Genomic DNA, 26,307 nt, shown 5'->3' with positions numbered 1-26,307 from the left:
GCCACCAGAAGTAGTTGATTCCTTCTATTTAGAATACCCATTAGGTATATTATAATAGAGATTTCTTTGTGATAGAATTAGTTTGCCTAGATGATTATTAATATTCCTTCTAATTCTCCCATTCTGATTCTGATTCTATAATCTAGGAATCCAATCTAGAAAAAGTAGTTTGTTGACTGGATAAGGCCCAAATCTATGTCGTCATAGAATTTCAAGGATATTATTGGATAAAGGTACTCCACAAAAAAGGAGAAAAAAAATTATAGATGTATTTCACTAGTAAATATTGATAAAAATGTATATGAAATACTAGCAAGGAAACTATAGCAGTACTTAAAAAAGATTACACAATCTGACTAAAGGGATGTATACCAGGAACGCAGAACTATTAAAAATTAGTAAAATGATAAGCATAACCAAATAATCATAACAATAACCAAAAATTAAAACACTGTTATATGACACGTATTGATATGGTAGATATGACACATTATATTAATATGGTAAATAAATACAGAAAAAAAGGTTTTTGTCAAAATAAATACCCAATCTTATTTTAAAAAATTAGAAAGTTTAGGAATAAGTGGAGACTTTCTTAAAATAAGAAGTAGTATCTCTCTAAAACGGAAAGCATACATCATGGATTTGGGGGATATACTAGAAGACTTCCCAATAAAATCAGTGATGAAGCAAGGATGTCTATTATTATTATTATTATTAAAAATAATGCTAGTTTTAACAATGATAATAAAAAGAAATTGAAGGAATAAGAACTGTAAAAATGAGGAAATAAAATTATTACTCTTTTCCAATTATATGATTCTACAATAAAAGTACCATAGAAAGTGAACTAAAACAGCAAAAAATTAAAAATTAGTTACTTTACTAGAATTATAAGATATAAAATAAATTGTTGACATTTTCCCACATCAACTATAGGAATAAAAAAGAGGGAATGAAGAATAGCAAGAGACAGATGAGAGATTTGCAATGGGTCTGGGCAGGCAAAAACTTTGCAAAGCAGTTTTGCACACGCATGGAACTGTATGGGCCCCATTCTGTAATGGGAGAACTGCTTAAAAGGTGACATACGGAGATCTAGGGGGTCCATTGATCACTGGACATGGAGGAGAGCTGAGGGTTACTTCCTGTGGCCATTTTGTATCTGGCTGAAAGGAAGTAGCTGATGGTTTCCCTTATCACATTTGGAGGATTCTGTATCAAGAACCTTCTGTGTTCCTGGGAGGTGTGGCATCTTTTCCCATCCAGACTATTTTCTGTGTGTGAACTGCAAGGACCCAAAATTTCTATCCTAAAGACAAGCTCGACCACCTTGACTCACGCCTTTGGCCTCTGGCCATCCTACCTGACAACTCTATGCTGTTTCTGTTTAATAGTGGACCCCTTGGTCAGGATTTAGGCAGCTAGAAAATTACTTCAGGTAGAGATAGCATAGTTAATGTAGCCCAACTGTGTTGGAACCAATGTGACCTTTGTAGGTCAGGCAGAGTAGGAGGAGATAAAAATTTATTAGATCTAGGGACTCCATCACCTTGGTCCATTTACCCATCCTATGTTTTGAGAAATAAATTGAGTTATTATTCATATCATCAAGAGAACAATCAGATTGTGTTACCAACATCATACTGAAAGTGAGGACTAACATCTGGGTCTATAGCCTGTGGTCAACTAATATTGGGATCAACACTGGTCCAAACCTCAAACCCAAACCTAGTGACTTCAATCAGGTCCCATACTCACTTATTTCACAAGCAACAAAACAGAAGAGGAAGTTAGAGAAATTCCATTTAAATCAACTCAAGAAAACATAAAGTACTTGTGAGTCTACCTGCCAAGACACACATAGGAATTGTATGAACAAAATAACAAAATATTTTTACATAAAGACAGATCAAAACAGAGAAGTACTTATTGTCCATCTGTAGTCTGAGTTAATATAATAAAGATAACAGTTCTACCTAAAATAATTTACTTATTTAGTGATATTCCAATGCCAAAGAATTTTTAATTAGTGCTAGAAAAAGACAAAAAAATGTATCTTGAAGAATAGCGGGTCTAGTATAGTAAAGGCAAACTTGGGGCACATGTGGCAAAAAGGGCACACAAAGCCCTCTCTGTGGGTACACCTATAGTTGCACACCAGTGTTCATTACTAGAAAGCCCGAGGGACTCAGGGTGAAGCTATCACCTCTCCTTTTCCATGCACCTGAGGACATTCCTCTTATCACCTGTCTATTCCTGTGATTCCTGTGGTGGGTGGAGAGGAGCTAGGTTGGAGGGCAGCATAGCTCATAGTGTGGCACATAGCTGGAGGGGAGCAGAGCTCCTCCCCCTCTCCACATTCACCTCTCATCATAGACCCTTCTGCCCAGTAGCCCAATGAGAGTGGTTCCTCCCTCCAATGTCTGGGGTAAAGAGGAGGGCAGGAGGTAGAACATGGGGTTGCAGGGTATGGCACTTGATCTGGGTGTGGCAGGCATGGCATTCCATCTGGGGGATGGGTTGGTATACCATCACTGGTCTAAAATATCAAGGGTATCAATGAAAAATTATGTAGGAAGGCAGACTAGAAGTACTAAAAATCACATTATGCTATAAAGCAGTAATCATCAAAATGATATTCTACTGGTTAAGTAATAAAGTGATAAATCAATAAAACAGAGTTGTTATATAATATAGAAAAATAAATTACCACAGTGATTTAGAGTTTGATAAACCCAAAGATTAAAGATTTTGTGGTTAGAATTCACTATTTTAAAAAAAACTACTTGGAAAACTGGAAACCACTTGATGGAATTTATATAATCTTTTGAGGCAAAGAATTGGAAATTGACTGGATAATGGCTGAACCAATTGTAGACTATGACTGAGGTGGAATAAAATTTGCTATAAGAAATGTAAAGTAAGATTGTTTCATTTTTGTTGTTTCTTTTCTTTCATGCAAAGACATATGAATAAATGTAGTCTATGTAAAGAGAAATAGGATATTTTTATATAATAATAGCTATATAATAATAAAATCAACTATGAATGACTTAGCTACTTGAATCAATATAGTGATGCATAATAGTTCCAAAGAACTTTTGAAGAAAAATGCTCTCCACATTCTGAGATAAACCAATGAACTCTTAGGGCAGATCAAAGCATATTTTTACACTATCTCTATTTGCCTTCCTTTTTATTGTAATACATTTTGTATGACATCACATGTATAATGAGTATCATATTGTTGCTTTCTCATTGATTGGAGGAGGATCTGAAGAGAGGGAGAAAATTTTGGAATGCAAATTATTTTAAAGAAATTTTTAAAAAGTATACTTATTCTAGGTTTAGTTTACCACCTTGGTTTCAATGTCAAATAACACTCTCATTCCCAAATGAATTCCCTTATATACACACAAACTCACACAGACACACTCACACCCACATATCTCTATTTTCTAAACAATAGTGACAATTACATCTAAAAAGATGGTCACATCCATTCAAATTATTTTCTACCATTGCCTATTTAAACTAAGGCAGGAATAAAATAATAAGCTATGCTTTTGGAGAAAAGAATAATGTGCATCTATGAACAAGTGTATTCAATTATGTATGTGCACAATTTTTCCAAAAGAAAGGAAATTAAGTGCTGTTTATTTTGAGTCATTTTCAAAGATGCTCTAGATCTTGGCTGTGAAAGTATTATTTGCAAAACAATTGTTTCCCTTTCCAGGCTCCACAGATTGCTGAGTAGTCTCTTAGGCCCCATCAATCCATCCCATAAGGAAACAGCATGTGCATTTTGACATATTGGTCTTTTGAGCCTGTCAACAGACATCAACAATTTGCCACAAAAGAGAAGTTCTTCCTTCCCCATAACTGGAAATCAACTGCTATCTAACCTGTTACAAAGAAGTTAAAACCCACTTGATATGAGGATGATTATTTTAGTTTTATTATCTTTCTTTCCTTTCCTTTCTTCCTTCCATTTTCCTTCCTTTCTTTCCCTCTTTCCTTCCAACCCTCCTTCCTTCTCCTTCCCAATCGTCTTCATTTCCTTCCTTCCTTCCTTCCTTCCTTCCTTCCTTCCTTCCTTCCTTCCTTCCTTCCTTCCTTCCCTTCCTTCCTTCATTTCCTTCTTTCCTTCCTTCCTTCCAATTAGACTACTTTCCTTGAAAGTAAGGTCCATCTTAGGATCTCAGAGCCAGAATTGGAAAGAATCTTGGAGGTGATATTTAGTCCAGTGTTATCATTTTACAGGTGAGGAAACTGAGACCTATGCAGATTAAGTTATCCAAGGTCATAACAAGTAGTCTCAGAGGCCAGATTTGAACCAAAGTCCTTTGACCCCAGAGTCAATACCTTCCTTACGCATCTCTTGTCTTCCTCCCTACTCCTATCCTCTGATGTCTGGGCACAAGCCTGGGCACACAGNTATATATATATAATATATATAAAGAATTTAGTCTCCATCTTAGTGAAGATCCTTATCACTTCTTATGTACATGATTATAACCACCTCCAAATGAGTATCCCTATCTCAAATTTCTCCAAACTCTAGGCTATTCTCTCCACCACAGCAAAAGTAATTTCCCTTAAAAATTAGATCTGATCATTTGATTCCACTGGTGAATAAACTCCAGTAGCTTCCCATTTCCAATAAGAAAAATAAAAATTACTTTCCTCAGCTTTTAAAGTCATTTGCTATCTGACATCAAACTATATTTCCAGGTTTATTTGATATAACTTCTCCTCCTACACTCTACAATCCAGTCAAATTGACCTTTATTTTGTTTCTCACATGTGACCTATCTCCTTTCTTTGGGTCTCTCTACTCCTTGTTCTATACCAGTCCTAGTGAACCTTTTCCATGTTTGAGTGCCCAGAGGGCAAATTCAAGCTGTCTGTGAGCCCCCACATTACTGGAGAGAGTTGAAGGAGGAAGTGCTTGCCTTGGGCAGTTGGACGGAGGAGCAAAGCATGCAAAAAATGACCTCTTGTAGTGGGAAGAGGGGAAATGGAACAGTTTCCTGAGTGTCAGCTCTACACACATGCCAACACTGTCCTATACATTCACTCCAAATTAGTGTCTTCTTTACTTCCATTCCCCAGAGTCCTTTCTTTCCTTTAAGATACACATGAATCATCATCTTCTGTATGAAACCTTTCTTGTTTCCTCTAATAACTAGTGTCTCCTTCCTTCATCCTATATATTTACTATGCAATCATTCACATTCATTCTCTTATATTTAAATTATATATACTTAGATAGGGACATAATATATTTCCCATTAGAATGTAGTGAATAGGGAGTGTGGTATTCTTATTCCTTGTATTTACTTCACTAGCATTGAAAAGAATATTAATTTAAGAAAGGATTGTTGATTAATTGTTTGGTTTTCATTTCAATTCAATTCAAAACAATTCAATTGTTTGGTTTTAAATATCAATGGCTTATTTTCATAACTTAAAAAACCAAGAAAAATATCATTTGGGCCTACAATTTCATCAAAATAAAGACATAACTGAAGAAAATTACTCCCTAAAAGTAGAATTGGCCAAATGGAAAAGGAGGTACAAAAACTCAATGAAGAAAAAGAATTAAAAAAATATATAATTGGGCAAATAGAGGCTAACCTCTCCATAAGACATTAAGAAAGCAAAACACAAAATGTAAAGAATGAAAAATGTTCAAGAAAATGTGAAATATCATTTTGGAAAAACAATGGATCTGTGAGGAGAGATAACAAGAATTATTGAACTACTTAAAAAGTAATGATCACAAAAGAAATTTGATGTAATATTTCAATACACTATCTACCACCTAATATCTTAGATTCAGAGGGTAAAATGGAAGTTAAAAGAATTCACCAGTCACATCCTGAAAGAGATCCCAAAATGAAAATTTCCAAGAATATTATAGCCAAATTCCAGAAATCTCAGGTCAAGGAAAATTTGAAAACAGTCAGAAAGAAGCAATATAAATAACATGGAGCCACAGTCAAGATAACTCAAGATTTATTAGTTCTATATTAAAGGATCAAGGGCTTTCAATACATTCCAGAGGGCAAACGAGCTAGGGTTAAAACTAAGAACCAACTATTCAGAAAAACTGAGCATTAAATCTCTTAGGGGGGAAATAGTTATTCAATGAAATAAAGGACTTTTGACCATTCGGGATGAAAAGAGCAGAACTGAATAGAAAATATGACTTTCAAACATAACTCTTAGGAGAATCATAAATAGGTAAAGAGTAAAAAGGAATCACAAAGAATTCAATATGGTTAAACTGTTTACATCTCTATATGAGAAGATGATATTTATAACTCATAAGAACTTTATTATTGTTAGAGTTTTTCAGAGTAAACATAGAAGAATGACTGAAACTTGACTATGATCAGATGATATTTGAAAAATAAAAATGAGATGAGATAAAGAAAGATACACTGGGAGAAGGAAAAAAGGCAAAGTAGTTTAGGGTAATCTATCACAAATAAAAGAGTTGTGAAAGAATTTTGACATGTAGGGGAAGCTAAGGGGAAGGATGGTGAGCAATGGTGGAATTTACATTTATTAGAACTTATTCAAAAAGGAAATAACATATACACTCAGTTGAGTATATTAATCTATCTTACCCTACAGGGATGTAGGATGGGGAAGATATATGAGAAAGAAAGCTGAAAGAAAGGAAGGTAGATTGGGGAGGCAGTGGTATGAAGCAAAACATTTTTGAGACAGGAGGAGATGAAAGGATATAGAAGGATAAACAGGGGAGAAAGCTAGATTGTTGTATGCAAATATAAGGTAGGACATGAAGATAGGTAGAGAGGAAATAGCAAAGCACGGACAGCAGGACACATGAGCTTTGCTGGAAGAGATGGACATTCAATATAGAATGAAGAAAGAGGAGTAGTTGTTGGGAGTCTGAACTGCCAGGAGCAAGGTGCAAAGTGTGTGGCATCTTGGATCCAGTTAGCAGTTTGTATCTTATCTTTGGAGACATTGGGGACACATCTGGCAAGCATCAGGACTGAGGGAAGGGTATGTCTGTGTGATTGGGTGGACTAGTCACAGAATGTCTCTAATCCAATCTATGGATTTATTGACTGACAAGGATTTATTCATCTACCTGAACATCGTGGTCTCAGCTTTGACAAATCATCTCCAGGAGCGTGAGAAATTCTCTTTGACTCCAAAGCCCACAGCAGTCACTCCTGATTCCTAGATTGGCAGTCTGTCTGTGCTTAGGTCTTTGAAGTTAGCACATTCTATTGGCAGTTGACAGATCCCTTACCCTTAGCTTCTTAGACTAACCTAATCCCATCTTCCTTCCCAAGACTTTATGAAATAGCTTTTCAATAACTCATAGCCTACTTTCTTTCTCTACAACTAGTCAAAAACTCACTAACTTCTCTATTCCCTGGCTTAATTAAGGAAGATAGTTGGGTCTAACTGCTATTCACTACCCTGTCACCACTAACTCCCAGCTATGTCCTGTGTTTGTGGGAGTAGGTGCGATTCCCAGTGTATTTGTATGTCAGACAGTTAACCCACTTTACCCCAATCATTCCTCATTCATTCCCTTCTCCCTCTACTACCCCCTGTGTGTTTATTTACCCACTACGGGATGGAGGGAAATACACAGTAATCAAAGCTGTGAAAGAGAATATGATGAACCTGCATATAAAATGGATGCCAATTGAAGAAATGTATTGAAAACCAGAATCCAACTTTTTTTTTTCTTATTACAAGAAACACACTTAAAGCACAAGTTAAGGTAAAGGACTAGAAGAAAAGTAATGCTCCTTCTGTAATAAAACACAAAGCAAGGGAAGCAATTATTATCTGAGACAAAGGAAAAAACCATATATGTAATTAAAAGTTAAGGGGTGGAGAGTGTGCAGCTGGTTAGCTCAGTGGATTGAGAGTGAGGACTAGATATGGGAGACCTATGTTCAAATCTGGCTTTAGACACTTCCTAGGTATTTGACTCTGGGAAAGTGACTTAACCCCCATTCCCTCGTCCTTACCACTCAGTTCTAAGGCAGATGGTAAGGATCTTAAAAATGAAAAGGTTAAGTAAGAAAACTATATTTTGCTAAAAATCATAGACTACAGTAATATCAATACTAAACATATGTAAATTAAATGGAATAGATCTAAATTCTTAAAGTAAAAGTTAAATGAAATGAAGGGGAAAATATACTTTTATATGTAAACTATCCTAATGGGGTATCTTAACCTGCCCATCTAAGAACAAAATAAACATAAACAAAAAATAAACAAAAAAGAAGTTAAGGAAATAAATAGAAATTTAGAAATATTAAATATGACAAACCTTGGAATAAATGGATAGGAATTAAAAGAGAATAAAAGACCTTTTTCTCAGCAATTCATGGTACCGACACAAATATTGACTCTATTTTAGGTCATTAATACCTCATAAAATAATGCAGAAAAGAAAAAAAGTTAAATGTGTCTTTTTCAAGTCCTAATGCAATAAAAATCATATTCAATAAGGAGTCATGGAAATATATTAATTTCCATTGATCACGGAATTATTACTCATGGAAAATTAAATTAATTGGCAACTAAATATTTATAAATAATGAGTGGGACAGAGGCAATAAAGTAATTAATAGGAGCTTTTTTACCCATTTATATGACAGTAAACCTGACAATGTAAGTTAAATGGATGGATATTAACAAATATATCAATTACTCAGATTAACAAAAGTGAAAACAGAATACTAAAATAAGTCTATCTTAGAAAAAAATTAACAGGCCATTAGTTAATTCTGTAAGAAAAAATTTCCAGGTTTAAATGGATTCATAAGTGATTTCTATCAAATATTTAAAAATGATTAATTCCAATATTATATAACCTATTGGAAAAATAGGCAAAGAAGGATTCCTAGCAAATTCCTTTCATAATACAAATATGATGTTAAAACCAAAATCAAGACGAATGAAAATAGAGAAATAAAACTATAGACCAATTTCAGTTATGAATAGTGGTACAAAAAGTTTTAGTGGAATATTGCAAGGAAATTATAGCAACATATCAAACACTATGATCAAGTAGGATTTGTATCAAGAATGCAGAACTTATATAATATTATGAAAGGAATAAGCTTAATTGACCATGTCACTAACAAAATCAGTAGAAATCATATGCTTTTCTCAATAGATGCACAAAAGCTTTTAACAAAATACAGCACCCATTCTATTAAAAGACCAGAGCACCTGGGAATAAATGGAACTTTCAAAAAAAAATAATAAGTCATAGTTCTCTAATACGATCAGCAAGTAATATCTGTAATGGGAATAAATTAGAAACTTTCCCAATAAGTTCAGGAATGAAACAAGTATGCCCATTATCACCATTATTTTTCAGTTTTAAAGTAGAATAGAAGAAAAATAAGTTGTAGGAATTTGAATAGATAACGAGGAAACAAATCTCTCACTCTTTATAGGTGATATGATGATATACTTGGAGAATGCTAGAGTATCAACTAAAAACCTTCTTAGTGTAATCAATAACTTTAGCAAATTTGCAAAATGTAAAATAAGACCACAAGATATCCAAACTTTAGGGAAAAGAATTCACTATTTAACAAATATTGGTGGGAAAAGAATGGAGCAGTTTGGCAGGAACAAAGTAGAGGCCAACAACTCACACCATATACAATGATAAGGCCAAAATAGGTACATGATTTTAATATAAAAGGTAATATTATAAGCAAATTAGAGTAAAAAAGAATATTTTGTCAATCAGATCTATGAATAAAGGATCAATCCTTTATTCATAAACCTGATCATAAACCAAGAGGACATAAATGAATTAGTTTAATTAACTTACATTAAAAAAGTTTTTGCAAAAATAAAACCAAAAATAACCAAAATACAAAACAGAAAACTGGTGGAAAGTTTTTACAAGTTTATCTGATAAAGGCTTCATTTCTATTAATTATTTACCTGAAAAAGAAAAATTTGAGATGCAAATCTTCTGAGTACAATGATTTCTTTGCAAGGCTAGTAGTTGCCAATAAATCAGTTTAACTGACTCTTTAGCAGTCAGAGGCAAAAGAGTGACTTTATAGAGCTCATTTTTTATAGTAAAAAAGGAAGAAATTATAAAGCATGGAAAGTGATAGAAAACCTTAAGAAAAAAATTTTTGTACGTATTTCAGTTGGACAAGACAGATCACTTGACCAGTGTATTTTCTAGTACTTTTATAGGAACATTCGTTGCAATTGCTAGCTTTCTGGGTATTGGCATGTCAGGGAACATAATATAGAGTTTCTAGACTATGAGACATACTGGACTAATTATTCTATTTGACTAGAGTTTATTCTTATTATCTAGTCTGTCAAAGGGAAATTGCTTTAGCTAGAAGGTCCTACAGTAGTATCACTTGTAGTTAATGAGAAGAAATATATCTGCTGAGAGTAGCAATTAAAAGAAGAGCTTATAACCAAAGAAAGAGGAACTTATCCCTTCAGACAGAGGGAGTTATACTTATGCAAGATAAAGAAACTTGACATCTAAAAACTTCCTAATATCTACCTTAATCTATTTACTATGTATTTTCTATTAGCACATACACATACACACACACACACACACACATATATATACATATATGTATGTATATATATAAAATGTAAATTCTAACAGCCTAGAAAAGTAATGATTAAATATGGATATTAATTCCATCATTTCTCAAATATATGCAGAAGTCACTCAAATTTTTACAACTACAAATCATTCCCCAATTGATAGTCAAAGGATATGAACAGGCAATTATCCCATGAAGAAGTCAAAGCTATATTTAGCCCTATTTAAAAACACACTAAACCCCATTGATTAGAGAAAATCAAATTAAAGCAACTGAGGAACCACCTCACACCTATCAAATTGACTAATATGACAAAAAAAGAAAATAACAATTTTTATAGTAGATATGGGAAAATTGGAACACTAATGTACTGTTGTTGGAGTTGGAAACAAATCAAAACATTGGAGAGAAACTTGGAACTATACTCAAAAGGATTAGAGAACTATGCATACTCCTTACCCAGAAATAGCTCTACTAGGACTTGATCCCAAAGAGAATTTTTAAAAAGGAAAAGGCCCTATATGTACAAAAATATTTAGAAATGTAGACAATGTCTATCAATTGAGAAATAGCTAAAGTTGTCATATATAATTTTGATGGAAAACAAAACAAAACCCCAAAACTAAACAATAAATAAAAAGGTGGGTTCTGGAAGAAAGCAGGCCTCCATAAGAAGACCCAGGGCATCAGGGAATTGAAGGTGGGAGGCAGAATCTGGCTGAGGCAGCATGATCTAGGGGAGCCTCCTGGAGGTGGTAGTTGTGCCTCTTGAGTCAGGCCCAGGGTCATTTCAGTTCCAGTATGGAACTGCTCTTTGGATGCTAGAAAACTCCAGAGTAGCTTGGTCACCAGAACCAACAGGCCCTGAACTGAGCCTTGCATGCTGGACAGGAAGCAGCAGAGTCTTGATACCCAGGAGAAGACCATCACAGACATCAAGAAGACATCCAAATAGGGCTAGATGGATGCCATGAAAATTATGGCCTGGGATCTTATTCTTATCAGTAACTATGTAGTGTAGGAATATAAGTTAGGGATAGATTGATTTCCAGGATTAGTTAAAAGAAGAGGATTTTAAGATAAACCCTGGGAAAGGATTCTGGAAAGGAAAAGGAATTGTGGGAGTTTGAACTGAAAATAACTGAACTGACTTGTTCTTGGATTTACGCCAAGCTGAAAGGAGGTTTTGTTTCTCTCTGAATTTCCACCAAGCTGAGGGAGGGATTTGCTCTGAGAGATTTTCCCTGGATAGTCAAGATTTTGTGGAGAAATCATTGACTTCTAGGTAGAGAATTTATTTGGAGGAAACCAATTTTCCTGAGTCCAAAGATCATCTGCTAGTAGTTCATCTGCCAGAAATCCTCTTGGGCTAAGGTAATCCAAAAATGTTTCATTTAGATTTGATGTTACTTAGTGCAGCCAAACTAAGGGTTTTTCCTTTTCTTTTGTTGATCACTAGTGGGAAGATTAGGATAAAGTCAGATAGTGTTAGGGATTTCTTAGGTAAAACAGGGAACTGTAAGCAGGGCCTATAGAAGAAATAGAAGCTCTCCTTACTCAGGTGACTTAAAAGTTGGGTGGAGTTTGTTTCAAGAGCACTAGGGTCCTACCTACCCGTTTCCCTTATTCCTTTTTTTATGAAATAAACTTTATTTTCCATAAGCTAATAGTTTTGTGCTTAACTGGCCATTGAGAGTTCCTAGGTGGGTTGTATCATCTAACATCCCTCTAGGACAGCTCCCCATTACACTGGTATGTTTGCAATGATGCCCTCAAACATCCATGCTTTGTCCTTGAAGATACTGACAACTGAAATCTATGGTGCAGTACATGAAGTACATCACCCCTTGGCTATGGGTTCTATGGAGAAGCAGCTAAAGTTCTCTCAGTTCCAGAAGATCAAAATGGAATTTGAACTCTAGGCAGAAGAGATGATGAATGACATCACTGATAATTCCATAGGGGACTACAAAGATTAGAAGAAGAAATTGTGGAAGGCCAAGGAAGATCTGGGATTGGGGTCCTAGGATAGACCTTCTTTCCTCCCTCCATCCCTCACCTCCTTTTCTCTGCTCTCTCCTATCTCAGTGACACCATTGTGTCCCAAGTGCTAGATGAACTGGGACTGATCCTGATGGTAAAACTTGGCAATCTCCCTTCCACTAGAGGCTCCCATTCTGTGGCAATCAAGTATTAAAATACTGTAGCCCTGGTTGATGTTGATGTCAACTTGGAAGAACAGCTTCTCCTCCTGGCGCCGCTGCTGCTCCAGCTCGGCGGCCTCCAGGGCCCACTTGGGGCCGCCCCAGCGCTCCGGGCCCGCAGCTGCATCGGGGCCCGCGCGGCCTGGCCCGGGAGGCAGAGGCATGGCCGGGCCCGGGCCGGGGGGCTCCCCTCCGCCGTCCAATACAATTCTAAAGAATACATGATGCTATCAACCTTTAGAGAAAGAATTCATGGAGGCTTAGTGTAGACACAAGTATATTTTTATTTTTTATTATTATTTTTTATTTTATTTTTTAAACCTTTAACTTCTGTGTATTGGCTTATAGGTGGAAGAGTGGTAAGGTTGGGCAATGGGGGTTAAGTGACTTTCCCAGGGTCACACAGCTGGGAAGTGTCTGAGGCCAGATTTGAACCTAGGACCTCCCATCTCTAGGCCTGACTCTCAATCCACTGAGCTACCCAGCTGCCCCCTAGAAGTATATTTTTAAAAAGAAGTCTGTAATTTTTTTTACAACATGACCAATATGCAAATATATTTTGTATGATTGTCCACATATAAGCTATATCAAATTGCTTGCTTTCTCAATGGTGGGTGGCCAGTGGGGCTGGGGGGAGTGTAAGGAGGGAAAGAGATAATTTGGAATTCAATTTTTTTTAAATGCTAAAAATTTTTGCATATAAATGGAAAAAATAAAATAGTTGAAAAAATCTCTAAACAAACAAGTCTTTTAAAAAGTAGGATTATAAATTTATAGTTGGAAGTGACCTCATCAGTCATTTCGTTCAACATTTCATTTTTTTACCTAAAACTCATATTCTGTTATACCTTAGTATCAATTCTGAGACAGAAGAGCAGCAGGAACTAGGCAATAAGGCTTAATTGACTTGCCAAGTGTCACATTGCTCACCAGGCCAGATTTGAATGTAGATCTTCCTGACTCTAGGGTTGGTACTCTATCCATTGTTCTGCCCAACTATCCCCCAGAACTTCAATTTGCAAATGAAGAAACTGAGGCCCAAGGAGATTAAAGTGACCAGCCTGAAGACCCAAAGGTATTTAAGCATCTTAGGTAAGATGTGAATCTAGGTTCTGATTTTAAAGTCTTTTCTCCTTGTACTTTACAAGGGCATATTATTAAGAATTCTGACTCAAGGCTTAGAGGTCCTGGGTTCAAACTTGTCAGCCCCTTTTTGTTTACTAGCTGTGTAACATTGAGGAATGGTCTTGAGAATCCTGAATGCTCAGTTTTTCACTCTAAAATAGGATACCTCAATGATTTTGAATGCCCTTTCCAGATCTAGACCTATGAATCATCTCATCTTAAATACTTATTTGCTATGTGCCCTCAGGCAAGTTATTTAACTTCTCTTCCTTGGTTTCTTGATCTGTAAAAATTGGGATATAAAAGGCATCTATATCACAAGTGTTTCTTGAGGTTCAAATGAGTTCATATTTGTAAAGCACCTGGCAAAATTTAAAGTGTTTTATATAATGCTAGAGAGGATAAAATATGCTAATAATTATAAATTATTAAAATGTATATTACAATTTTTAAAAATGCTTACATAGCACCTGAAATAGTAGGTACTATGTGTCTACTATTATTATCATAAAATATAACAAAATAATACAAAGTATCATTATTAGCATTTTGTTATTACTGGAGCACAATCTTTAGAGATGGGCCTGATAATTTGAGAAAAAACAAAACAAACAAAAAACGTGTGAATCTAGGAAACTTTCTAAAATAAGGACTTATTTTTCCTATTTCCACAGTCTAATTATGATGGAATAGCTAATAAATGTAATCAATTTTGTTCTTGTTTCATAACTTTTTTACCACAGTGGTTGTAGCTGTCTTCATTATCTACAATATACTAATACCACAGTCAAAATAGGCTGGTTGGTAATATCATTAAAGTTAAAAAGGGCCCTGGCTACTTACAACCCTGCAAAACCTTTCCATTCCCTGCACTATGGGCTCAGCTTGTAGCAAAAGGACATTAAACATTAGATACAACAGTCAAATACCAGTACTGATATTGCTTATTAATTATATTCAAGTTGCATGATCAGCTTGGTCTGGGTTCTATACTATGGATGAAGGGGATAGTTCCAAGCAGATGCTCTTGTGGAGCAATCTTGTTAATTTTGTTAAAGTGATCACAGAATCTCTGACTCCTCAATTCTTACTGTACAACAATGCTGGAAAGAATAAACAAAAAATAATTCAGAAATGTGACTTATATTTTCATTTTAATATATGTTTCATTTTCAATTTGAATAGCCATTTCAGCTTCATAACAGAATTCTTCATATTGTATACCTTTCAATCCCCCTTCAAGATAATGAGATTGTAATTTTCCATTGTCTTTCACCCTTTTCTTTTCTCTTTGGACAGCTCGTTAGGATATTAATTTTCTGTCTAAAATCAGCTAAGTTCTACATTGTATTTGTTCAAATTTTTCTTCATTTAAGCTTCTAACTGTTGCTTCAAGTCAAGTCCCGCCAACTGCACTACACACCCTTTCACAACTGTAGGGAATATTTTAAAGTTTTCTATTGTTTTCAAAATGACAGCAAGTTAGTCTGGTGGTGTGATACATTAAATGTATTCTCTATACTTTTTTTCATCTTATTTTTGTATCCTAAGTAATGAGGTCTGGCCCAGTATAAAATACATATTAAATGTTTAAGTTAATGAAAGAACAGACTTGGAGTCCTGAGCCCTAGAGAGGTTAGGTGTCTGTCTCAACCATTAGAGAGATTCATAGCTAATGTTAATGACAGATGAATTTATGAAGTAAATGTCTTATATCTATAACATAATTCAACCTTCACCCAAACACTTTAGCACAGCTATCGTTGTTCCAATTTTATAGGTAATGTAACTGAATGGTTGAAAGGAAAAGTGATTCACCATTGCTCACAAGTACACTTAGGTACAAATGAAAGGCTCAAACCCATGTATTTTACATTAAGATGTAGGGCAATTTCCATTATTCCATGTAGCCCCACCTCCATCACCTCCTTATATCATATGCTACTAATTTTCTGTGTTTGTATTAAACAAATTTGAGAGGTTAGTTATCCTATTGGTCTTCTTCTGTAAAATGAGAATCATTGGGAAGTATCTCTGGACTGGGAATCTGAACACATACATACATATATACAAACATGTATGTATGGCAAGCACACATATTAATCTTCCTTCATTTTAAAGAGGTCTAATGACATTGTGGTGTGATATCTTGACTTTTATGCCTGAATTAGATATGCGTGAGGCAGGGTTGAATAAAGTCTTCAGCTTCACTTTACCAAAGTTAACCAAGTCCAGGGGCAAGACAAAAGTCAAGATGACTGGTGATGGCCAGGACATAGGGGATGACCTTGGTATATTCAATATCTGAGTAAGCTGGCTTCAGCTACCTTCTTGGCCATTAAAACAAAAGCAAATTATTTTCATCTACCCATTTGACTGGGGGAAATATTCACCTGTTTGGACCTAATACAATGGGGAAAACTTTTAATACAAAAGGATATTTCATATTTGCTTAGCCCCATTTAACTGAGATTATCATTTACCTTAGGGTCCATTGTTCAGCCTGAGACTAGGTAAATCTGAAACTTCCCTCAGGCCAAACTCTCACAGGAACAGAACTTGGGGTCTCCACTTACAAGATAACTGTAAACTTGGGGTTCATCAGATCATAATGGGCTAAAAGTTTGGGGGGGTTTAGATTCCACATTAACACTATTTAAAGCTCCCTGTTTCTGATAGGGATAAGACACAAATGGAGGTGGAAGTTTTTGATGGGTCCATTTGGGAGCTGTGAAAGAAAATGTTATATGTAGCCAATGGATAGAAGATTTTATGAATGGGAGAAGGTAGCATTAACATTAAGGGATAGGTCAAGATGGCCTCTTAGATGCAGCAAAAGTCCAGACCTCTCTGAAAGCTGTTCCACACCAATCAAAAACAGAGTGCTTCAAGGGGACAGAAAATGAAATCTAACAACAGGACAGAGCTGGGGGATACTCCTGCTGGATTCAACATAAAAAGTTTAAAAAAAAAGCCTTAATTATTGAGTTTTAGGAAAAGGAAGAAGGAATGTCTCAGGACCCTTCCCCCCACTTTCTATGCTGAGTCTTCAGTGGTCATTGGAATCTCAGGGTGGGCAAGGGCTCTAGCCCAGAGGGAGTGCCTTGCTGGCACAGCTCTGCCAGTCTCAGGGACCTGACCACAGTCAGTAGGGAGGCAGCTGGAGGAAAATCCAGGGCAGTCTAGTGGTAACCAAAACTCTCCATCTTGGCACCCTAGTGCCTCTTATTCTCCAAGTTTTAGCCTCAGGACACATCCAGCTCCACAGATAAGCTCTACCCTGGCTTAATCTTATCAACAGGGCAGATAAAAAGCCTCCTGAGGGCAGGGAAGCTCAATCTCCAACACCTCTCCCCCACTGACTTCAATAAGAGCCTTGCTGACTAAGTTCACGGGGAAAAGGCTGCAACCACTACAGAATACCTTGTAACAGGGTTGGAAATACAGCTCCCTTAAAATCCACACCTTCAGTTACGCCTTTAGCTCTGCTGCTAGCTGTGGAAGATCTGACCTCAGGGCTCATTAATACTCCATCAGTTAAGGCTCATTAATACTCCATCAGCCTAATCTAGTCAGTCAGCAGAGCAGAGAAGAAGAAAGCCCTTTCAGGACAGAGTAGCCCAAACCCACAGATTCAGCAAATAAACAGAGCATCAAGATTACAGCCAATGACAGGGGGTAAAGAAGGAAAACATATAAGTAAACAACCAGGTAATGAACAAAGAAAAAATGGAAGAGAGGAGGATCAAGGAACATCAAGCAAAAACTAAGGACCTCTAGATAACTGGACACAGGCTTTGGAAAAATTCAAAATGCAATTAAAAAAACAATTAAGAGAGGCTGAAGGCAATTTGGAAAAGAACTTAAAAAGCAAAATAAGTGATCTGGAAACAGAGGCACATGAGCAAGAAAATAGTGTCTTAAAAGCCAGAACTGATCAAGTTGAAAACAAATCAAAGAAGGTGAAAGATAACCTACAAAAAAAGGCAGAACAGAAAAAGGACAACCAAAAAGCTAGGGATGAAATTCAGTCCTTAAAAATTAGAATCCAACAACTAGAAGCAAATGACTTCACAAGGTAGCAAGAGTCTATAAAACAAAATAAAAAGAATGAAAAAAATAAAGAAAATATGAAATGCCTCATTTATAAAACTACCGATCTGGCAAATAGATCCAGGAGATACAATTTAAGAATTATAGGACTGCCAGAAGATCATACCAAAAGCAAAAGCCTGGGACATCATTCTATAGTAAATTATACAAGAAAACTGTCCTGAAATTCTCAAGCCAGAGGGAAAAGTGGAGATTGAAAGAATCCACCGACTACCTCCTTCATTTAATTCTCAATTGACAATGCCTAGGAATGTTAGAGCCAATTTCAAGAACTACAAGACCAAGGAAAAGATACTCCAAGCTGCAAAGAAGCCATTCAGATATCATGGAACCACAGTTAGGATAACACAGGACATGGCTGCATCCACACTGAAGGAGGACATGGAATATGATATTCCAGAAACCAAGGTAGCTGGGTGTATTACAAAGAATCAACTACCAGGCAAATTATATTCGTGCCGGGGAAAGTATGATCATTTAATAAAATAGAAGACTTCTAAGCATTCCTAAAGAAAAGACCTGACTTAAACAGAAAATTTGATGCCCAAAAACAGAACCCAAGAGAATCACAAAAAGGTAATTACAAAAAGGGAAGGAAAAAAAAAAGTTTTTTAAGGGACCCAATAATATCAAATGATTTGTATTCCTATAAGTAAAGATGCTATTGTTAACTCTCAAAAATTATTATTATCATCAGGGTAGGTAGAAGAAGTATAATTAAGATGGAACAGTGACACACTATATAGGATGAAATGTCAAATACATATATATATATATATAGCTAGGGGTAAAAAAGAGGATAATACTAATAGAAATGGGAAAAGAGACAAAATGGGGTAAACACACAGATAATTATCATAAATGTGAATATGAAAAGAACTCACTAATAAAAAGGAAGCAGAGAGCAGAATGGATTAAAAACCAGAATCCAATTATATGTTGTCTACAAGAAACACCCTTGAGGTAGGTAGACATACACAGGATAAAGTTAAGAGAATGGAGCAGAATTTACTGGGCTGGGCTGCCACTGAGATAAAGAAATCAGAGGTAGCAATTATGATCTCAGACAAAGCTAAAGCAAAAATAGATCTCAGTAAAAGAGATAAGGAAGATAATTACATCTTGATAAAAAGCAAATACATGTACCAAATAGTACAGCAGTCAAATTTCCAATGGATAAATTAAATGAGCTTAAGTAGGAATTAGATAGTTAAACCATACTAATGGGGGACTTTAATCTTCCTCTAGCAGAACTAGATAAATTGAACCAAAAATAAACAAGAAGGAAATAAGGGAAATAAATAAAACATTAGAAAAATTAAGGCTATTAGATATTTGAAGAAAAATTAATAGAGATAAAAAGGAATATACCTTCTTGTCAGTAGTGCACGGCACATATACAAAGACTGATCATGTTCTAGCCCATAAAAACAAACATTTTGCACAAATTTAGGAAAGCAGAAATAATAAGTGCATTTTTTCAGATCATGATGAAATAAAAACCATAATCAATGAGGGCTTGTAAAAAGGCAAATTTAAAACTAACTGAAAACTAAATAATCTAATTCTTCAAAACTGGTTGGTCAAAGAACAAATGATAGAAACTATTACTGATTTCAATGAAGAGAATGACAATGAGGAAACAACTTATCAAAATCTATGGGATGCAGTCAAAGCAATAATCAAGGGAAAATTTATATCCCTGAGTGCATATATCAACAAATTAGAGAGGGAAGAGGTCCATTAATTGAGCATGCAAATTTAAAAAAGTAGAAAGAGAACACATTAAGAATCCCAAGATAAACACTAAGTTGGAAATCATAAAAATCAGAAGGAAAAATTAATAAAATTGAAAGCAAAAGTATTATTGAACTAATAAATAAGACGAGAAGCTGGTACTTAAAAAAAAACAAAGTAGATAAAGTACTTGGTAATATAATAAAAAAAGAAAGAAGAAATCCAAATCAACAGTGTCAAAGATGAAAAGGGGGAATTAAGAAAATTATTAAGAACTATTTTCTCAATTATGTGGCAATAAATATGACTATCTAGGTCACAAAACTGTACTATAAAGCAGTGGTCATCAAAACAATAAGTATTAAGAGACAGAAGGGAAAATCAGTGGAATAGAGTTGGGGTAAATGCCTTCAGCAAGATAATGCATGATAATCCCAAAGATCTCAGCTTTTTGGACAAAAACCCACTATCTGACAAAAACTGCTGAGAAAATTGTGAAACAATATGGGAGAGATTAGGTTTAATCAATGTCTCTCACCCTACACCAAGATAAATTCAGAATAGGTGAATGACTTGAAATTAAAACAAGGAAGCTATAAGTAAATTAGGTGAACAAAGAATAGTATCCTTGTCAGATCTATAGAAAAGGAAATATTTTAAGACCAAGCAAGAAATAGAGCATATTACAAAATGTAAAATGAATAATTTTGATTACATTTTGTAAAAACAAAACCAATGCAACCAAAATTAGAAGGGAAGCAACAGATTGGGGAAAATCTTTATAAAGACCTCTGACAAAGGTGTAAACTCAAATTTACATGGAATTAAATCAATTGTACAGAAAATCAAACCATCCCCCAATTGATAAATTGGCAAGGGACATTAATAGGCAGTTTTCAGATAAAGAAATCAAAACTATCAATAAGCAAATGAAAAAGCTTTCTAAATATCTAATAATTAGAGAAATGCAAATCAAAACAACGCTGAAGTACAATCTCACACTCAGAAGATTGGCTAATATGACAGCAAAGGAAAGTAATAAATGTTTAAGGGGATGTGGCAAAATTGAGACACTAATGCATTGCTGGTGGAGTTGTGAATTGATCCATCCATTCTGGATGACAATTTGGATCTATGCCGAAAGAGAGCTAAAAGATTGCCTGCCCTTTGATTCAGCCATACCACTGCTGGGTTTATACCCCAAAAAGATCATAAGGAAAAAGACTTGCACAAAAATATTTATAGCTTCACTCTTTGTGGTGGCAAAAAATTGGAAAATGAGGGGATGCCTTTCAATTAGGGAATGGCTGAACAGATTGTGGTATCTGTTGGTGATGGATTGCTATTGTGCTTAAAGGAATAAGGAACTGGCGGAATTCCATATGGACTGGATTGACCTCCAGGAAGTGATACAGCGTGAAAGAAGCAGAAGCAGGAGAACTTTGTACACAGAGACTGATACACTGTGACACAATCAAACATAATGGACTTCTCTACTAGCAGCAATGCAAGGATCCAAAATACTTCTGAGGAACTTGTGTTAAAGAATGCTATCTACATTCAGAACAATAAGGGTGGGAGTAGAAATACAGAAGAAAAACTGTTTGATCACATGGGTTGATGGGGATATGATTGGGGATGGAGATTCTAAACAATCACACTATTGTAAGTATTAATAATATTGAAATAGGTCTTGATCAACGATACTTGTAAAACTCAGTGGAACTGTTCATTGGCTATGGGAGGGGTGAGAGGAGGGGAGGGAAAGAACATGAATCATGTAACCATGGAAAAATATTCCAAGTTAATTAAATAAATAAACAATAAAAATTAAGGGATAGACAGTAATTTATTAGGTAAAGAAGTGGAGAGAGGATATTACACATGTAGGTGACAGTAATTGGTATGACAGAGAATAGACTAGTTCAGCTGAAGTATGAAGGAGAGGAGCAATATGAGATGTTTCGAACAGTATAGTATATTCACACTCAACTATGGAGTGCCTTACTATAATTTCTTTTTTGTTATGAACACACATGTGTATGTACACATGCATGCATATGCATGTATGCATAGATAATATGAATATATATTATATACATTTTATATAGATGTGACATATTTATATCATTTCTACATATACACACATGTAAACATCTCTTTTGTGGGATGCTACTGAGAGCTTTTAAAAATATAAGCAAAAGCATACTATAGCTTTGTAAGAAAGATGCTTCCATATTTTATAGAAAGAATGGCAAAGAGTCCAAGGAGGAAGACCTTTTCAGAAGTTATAGTAACAGCCTAGGAAAGAAGTAATAAAGTCCTGCAGTAGAGTGGTAATTTTCTGAATAGAGAGCTTAATTAGTAAGGTCAACTCAAGGCTCCCTTTGCTATGCATTAGAATGAATGAAACATCTCTGAAAATTTACCTCAATTACCCAGTTTCTGGATGGCTCAGGCCTTTAAAAGACACTTAAAGCTTCACGTTGCTGTTAAAGGCAGGATGGTTCTTTCAGGGGCACTGCATCAAGGATCCTCTGGTATGCTCCTTTTTGCCATGATTATTTTGATTATCTATGAATGTCTGGCCATTTATTTCTGTATGTATAACTGGGATAGGACAGCACTTTAGCCATTAGCTCATCTCGACTGCAGAGACCCAGAGGACAAGGTTTTCTGAGAATATCAGCAAAGGTCACTGGGCCCTTGCTATTCTCCCACAAATATGTGACACTTTGCAAATATGGGGTAATGACAATGAGGCTGTAGAATGACCAAGGCTGTAGACTTGGGGTTAACTTTCCACAACATTGGCTGACCAGCAGGACTGCATACAATGGGCCACAGAGTCAATAAAACTTCCAATAATGCAATGTACAGGAGAAGGAAACTGATATTTAGCTTGCTAGTCCTTTGCCCTGATCAAACTACATTTGGAGGATTCTGTTTAGTTCTTGGAGTTTCCCATTTTGGGAAAAGCACTGATTGACAAGCTGCAGTATGAACAAAGGAATGTGACCAGAAGGCTGCAGGGACTAAAGATAATGCTTTTTGAGATTCAGTTGTAGGAACTGGGATTATTTATATTGCAGAAGTGATGTCTTAGGGGGGGCATGAAAGTCAAGTAATGGAATGACTGTTATGTGAAAGAGGGAGTCTTGTTCTGCTTGGGTCCAGAAGATAGAATAGAGAGTAATAAACAAAAATTTCACAGAGACAAATTCAGAGCTTAATGTAAGGAAAAGCTTCCTGATAATTCCTTTTAGTTCTCTCCAGGCTATACTCCAGATCTACTCTAATAAGCCCTAATTCTTTATCCTGAAACCTGGAATAATTATATTGAAACTACCTTTCCCCTTGCAGTTTCTTCTGATGGGAATAGCTTCTCTCAAAATTTCATTTAAGAAGAACCTTTTTGGGGCAGCTAGGTAACACAGTAAATAGAGTTCCAAGCCAGGAGTCTGGAGATCTGAGTAAAAAATTAACCTCAGATACTTCCTAGTCGCGTAACCCTGGCAAATCACTGGACCCCAGTTGCCTAACCCTTGCCAATCTGTCTTGCAATTGGTACTGACAGAAGGTAAAAGTTTTTCATTTGCTTAAATAAGCATCTTCAGGTCCTCCAGGCTAAACTACAAACTTCCTTTCTCCTATGCCCCCAAATCAAGTATATTTCCCTCTTCTGTCCCCTTTTCAGATTTCTTTTATGTGTTGTCTTCCTCCAATAGAATGCAAACTCCCAAAGACAAGGATTGCCTTCCTTCCTTCCTTCTCTGTCTCTGTCTCTCTTTCTGTCTTTTTTCTCTTCTCTTCTCTTCTCTTCTCTTCTCTTCTCTTCTCTTCTCTCTCTTCTCTTCTCTCCTTTTCCTTTATTTTCTTCCCTTCTTTCTCTTTTCCTTATCTTCTGTCTTAGAAACAATACTAAGTGTTGGTTCCAAGAAAGAACAGTGGTAAGGGTTAAGCAGTTAGAATTAACTGACTTGTCCAAGATCACACAGCTAGGAAATTTGAGGTCAGATATGAACTCAGCATCTCCCATCCCTGGGGTTGACTATCCACTGAGCCACCTAGTTGAGTCTGTCTTTCTATTTGTATTCATATTCCCTTCCTTTCTCACAATGCTTGGCAAATAGTAAGCACTTAATAAGTGATTGCTGACTGACTGAAAATTAAAGATATTCTAATGTGAAATGAGTAGTTTTGAGTGTTGATTGTTATTGGAAGTTTTCAAGTGGAGATCTGATATTTAGATGTCAAGTGATGAAGTAAATTGTATTTTAAGTTAAATATAGAATAGTCGACACTAAAAATGATGGCTTTATGTATTGTTTTATTGATTTTCCATACTTAACAAAATGATTAGGAAAATATAAATAATACAAAGTAAACTTAAAAGTGTATCCTATGTATCTCCCACCCTACCTCCCAGGCCTGCAGTCCTAGCCTACATTATTTTTGAGGTTCCTTCTTACTTTAAGATTATATGAAATAATTAATTATTGGAAAATTCAACTGGTCCCCTCTTTAATGGAGTGGTGCCAGGGTTGTGTAATACACATATTAATTTATCATTAAACTTAGAGATAAGCATTTTTAAAGATCTCTTGTCAGACATTGTTTTAGGCACTAAAGATACAAATGAAATAAAACTTTCGTACTCTTAATTCTCACTCCTACAATCCACTTATAGGGCATGTTTTGGATGGGTTAATATTAGAAAAAAAAGGTGTTAAATGCTTTCTATAAGGGAAAAAAGTCTCCAGAAATCGTACAAAAATGGCATTTCTTCTATAGTCTGTGACCATGGGAATTAATTTAAATTTGCAGTTAAATATATCACCTTGCTATAACTGACTGGGTATTATAACCAATGTGAGGGTAGAGAACTCTTTTAAATAGTGTTTTTGGCCAACCACGTGGGAAGACAGACCCTAAAATTTTTCGATAGCCTGAGAAGCCATGAAGCTCTGGGACCCGGAGTCTCAGAAAAGATCTTTTTCCTCGCCCAATCCTCTCCCTATTTTCCCCAGCCTCAAGGCTGTTTTACAGGGAAGAGGGACAATGGTTTTAATTGATGCTGGGCTGCGAATTCTTTTGCCCAGTGCCTGGGGCCTGGTGGCCCCTACAGACAGTGATCTAATGCTGGGTTTCCTGCTGCCTGATCTCCACCACTTTGACACGCTGCTTCTGCTGACCCTGTCTGCTGCTGACTCCTGAGTCTACCACACTGCCCTGACTTGCCTCGATCTTCAGAGACTGCTGCAGCCTCTGCTGCTAAGGACTTGTAAGGTATTACCCCTGCTCTCTTGTTAAGGACTCTTAACCTGAAATATGCTTTACTCCATTCTTGCCCTCCATGGGGCACCCCCGCCCACAATCTCTACATGTGGGATTTTCTAAAAACTGACCTAAGCTTTTCTTTAGCCCCTACCCTTATGTTTAGAGCAGAGACTGATTATAAGGACCTTGAATTTGAACTTTGAATTAGACCAGAGGTGGATTTTAAAACCTCAGAACTGAATGGGTTTTATTTCTGTTTTAAAGAGATTCTGTATCTTACTGTAATTTGCTGATTGGTTTTGGGAATTAATTTGTCATTTTTTGTTGATTTTCCTGTTACACTGAATCATTTTAAGCTAATGAAGTTTCTGTTTATGATTTTATTGTAACTACTAAATAATGAAAAAAAATCTATTAAAACTGGTAGAAGAGGTTTTTTGATGGTATAGCTTTTTATCTGGTACTCATATTTGTATTTCCTAATTTATTTCAAGTTTCAATTTTACTGTATCAAAACAATGCTGTTCTCATACCATTTGAACATCTTACACATTTTTAAATTTGTAAATTGCCTTAATTGTGTACAACCTTGGAGGTTTTGATGCCTTGAGACTTAAATTGTAATGTTGTGAGAGGTCTTTTAAAAATTTACTTTAGATCCTAGTCCCTTCTACATAAATGATAAGGTTTTTATGTATTTATTTAATGACTTGTTGTCTTAAAGGATAAGCTTTTATATATTTTATTGTGAAGAATTGTTGTCTTAATTTTTTTAACAGGAAGCCAAGAGAGCTCCTGTATGGTGATGTTAGTCTCTATGTTTTAGCCTGCTTTTATCAGAAGGATCTAGAATTCCTGAAGATAATTTAGACCAGAAGGTTTTTTAATATCAGATTTTGCTATGGAGGCAGTAACAGAGTTTGTTGAGAAAATATCTTAGCCAAGATTTGAAATTTGTAACAAGTATATGATTTTTTTTACATCATAGCAAGTGATTATAATAATGTGTTATTAGAAGTTATGGTACTCTATTTGAATGTGCATTGTGAATCTGCTATTTTGTAAAACCCATTTACACTCACAGAAAATGAATCTCATTTTTGTGTAAAAAAACCCTTCACTAGTTCTAAGCTCTCTCTCTCTCTCTCTCTCTCTCTCTATATATATATATATATATATATATATATATTTGATTTTTAAAACATTTTTTTTAATTAGAG

The 26,307-nt window shown here is 35.5% G+C and overlaps 1 protein-coding gene across 1 annotated transcript; it reads left to right on the top strand.

Moving 5' to 3' along the window:
- The first annotated feature begins 11,429 nt into the window (after positions 1 to 11,429).
- CHMP2A (charged multivesicular body protein 2A) lies at positions 11,430 to 12,825 on the top strand. The gene is given in 4 exon segments (XM_044684439.1): positions 11,430 to 11,509; positions 11,511 to 11,645; positions 12,361 to 12,618; positions 12,717 to 12,825. Coding segments are annotated over 4 exon segments (582 nt in total).
- Positions 12,826 to 26,307: the final 13,482 nt, after the last annotated feature.

Source organism: Gracilinanus agilis, chromosome 1, assembly GCF_016433145.1.
Source record: "Gracilinanus agilis isolate LMUSP501 chromosome 1, AgileGrace, whole genome shotgun sequence".
Lineage (NCBI taxonomy): Eukaryota > Metazoa > Chordata > Mammalia > Didelphimorphia > Didelphidae > Gracilinanus > Gracilinanus agilis.
This window is presented reverse-complemented; position numbering and strand designations above follow the sequence as displayed.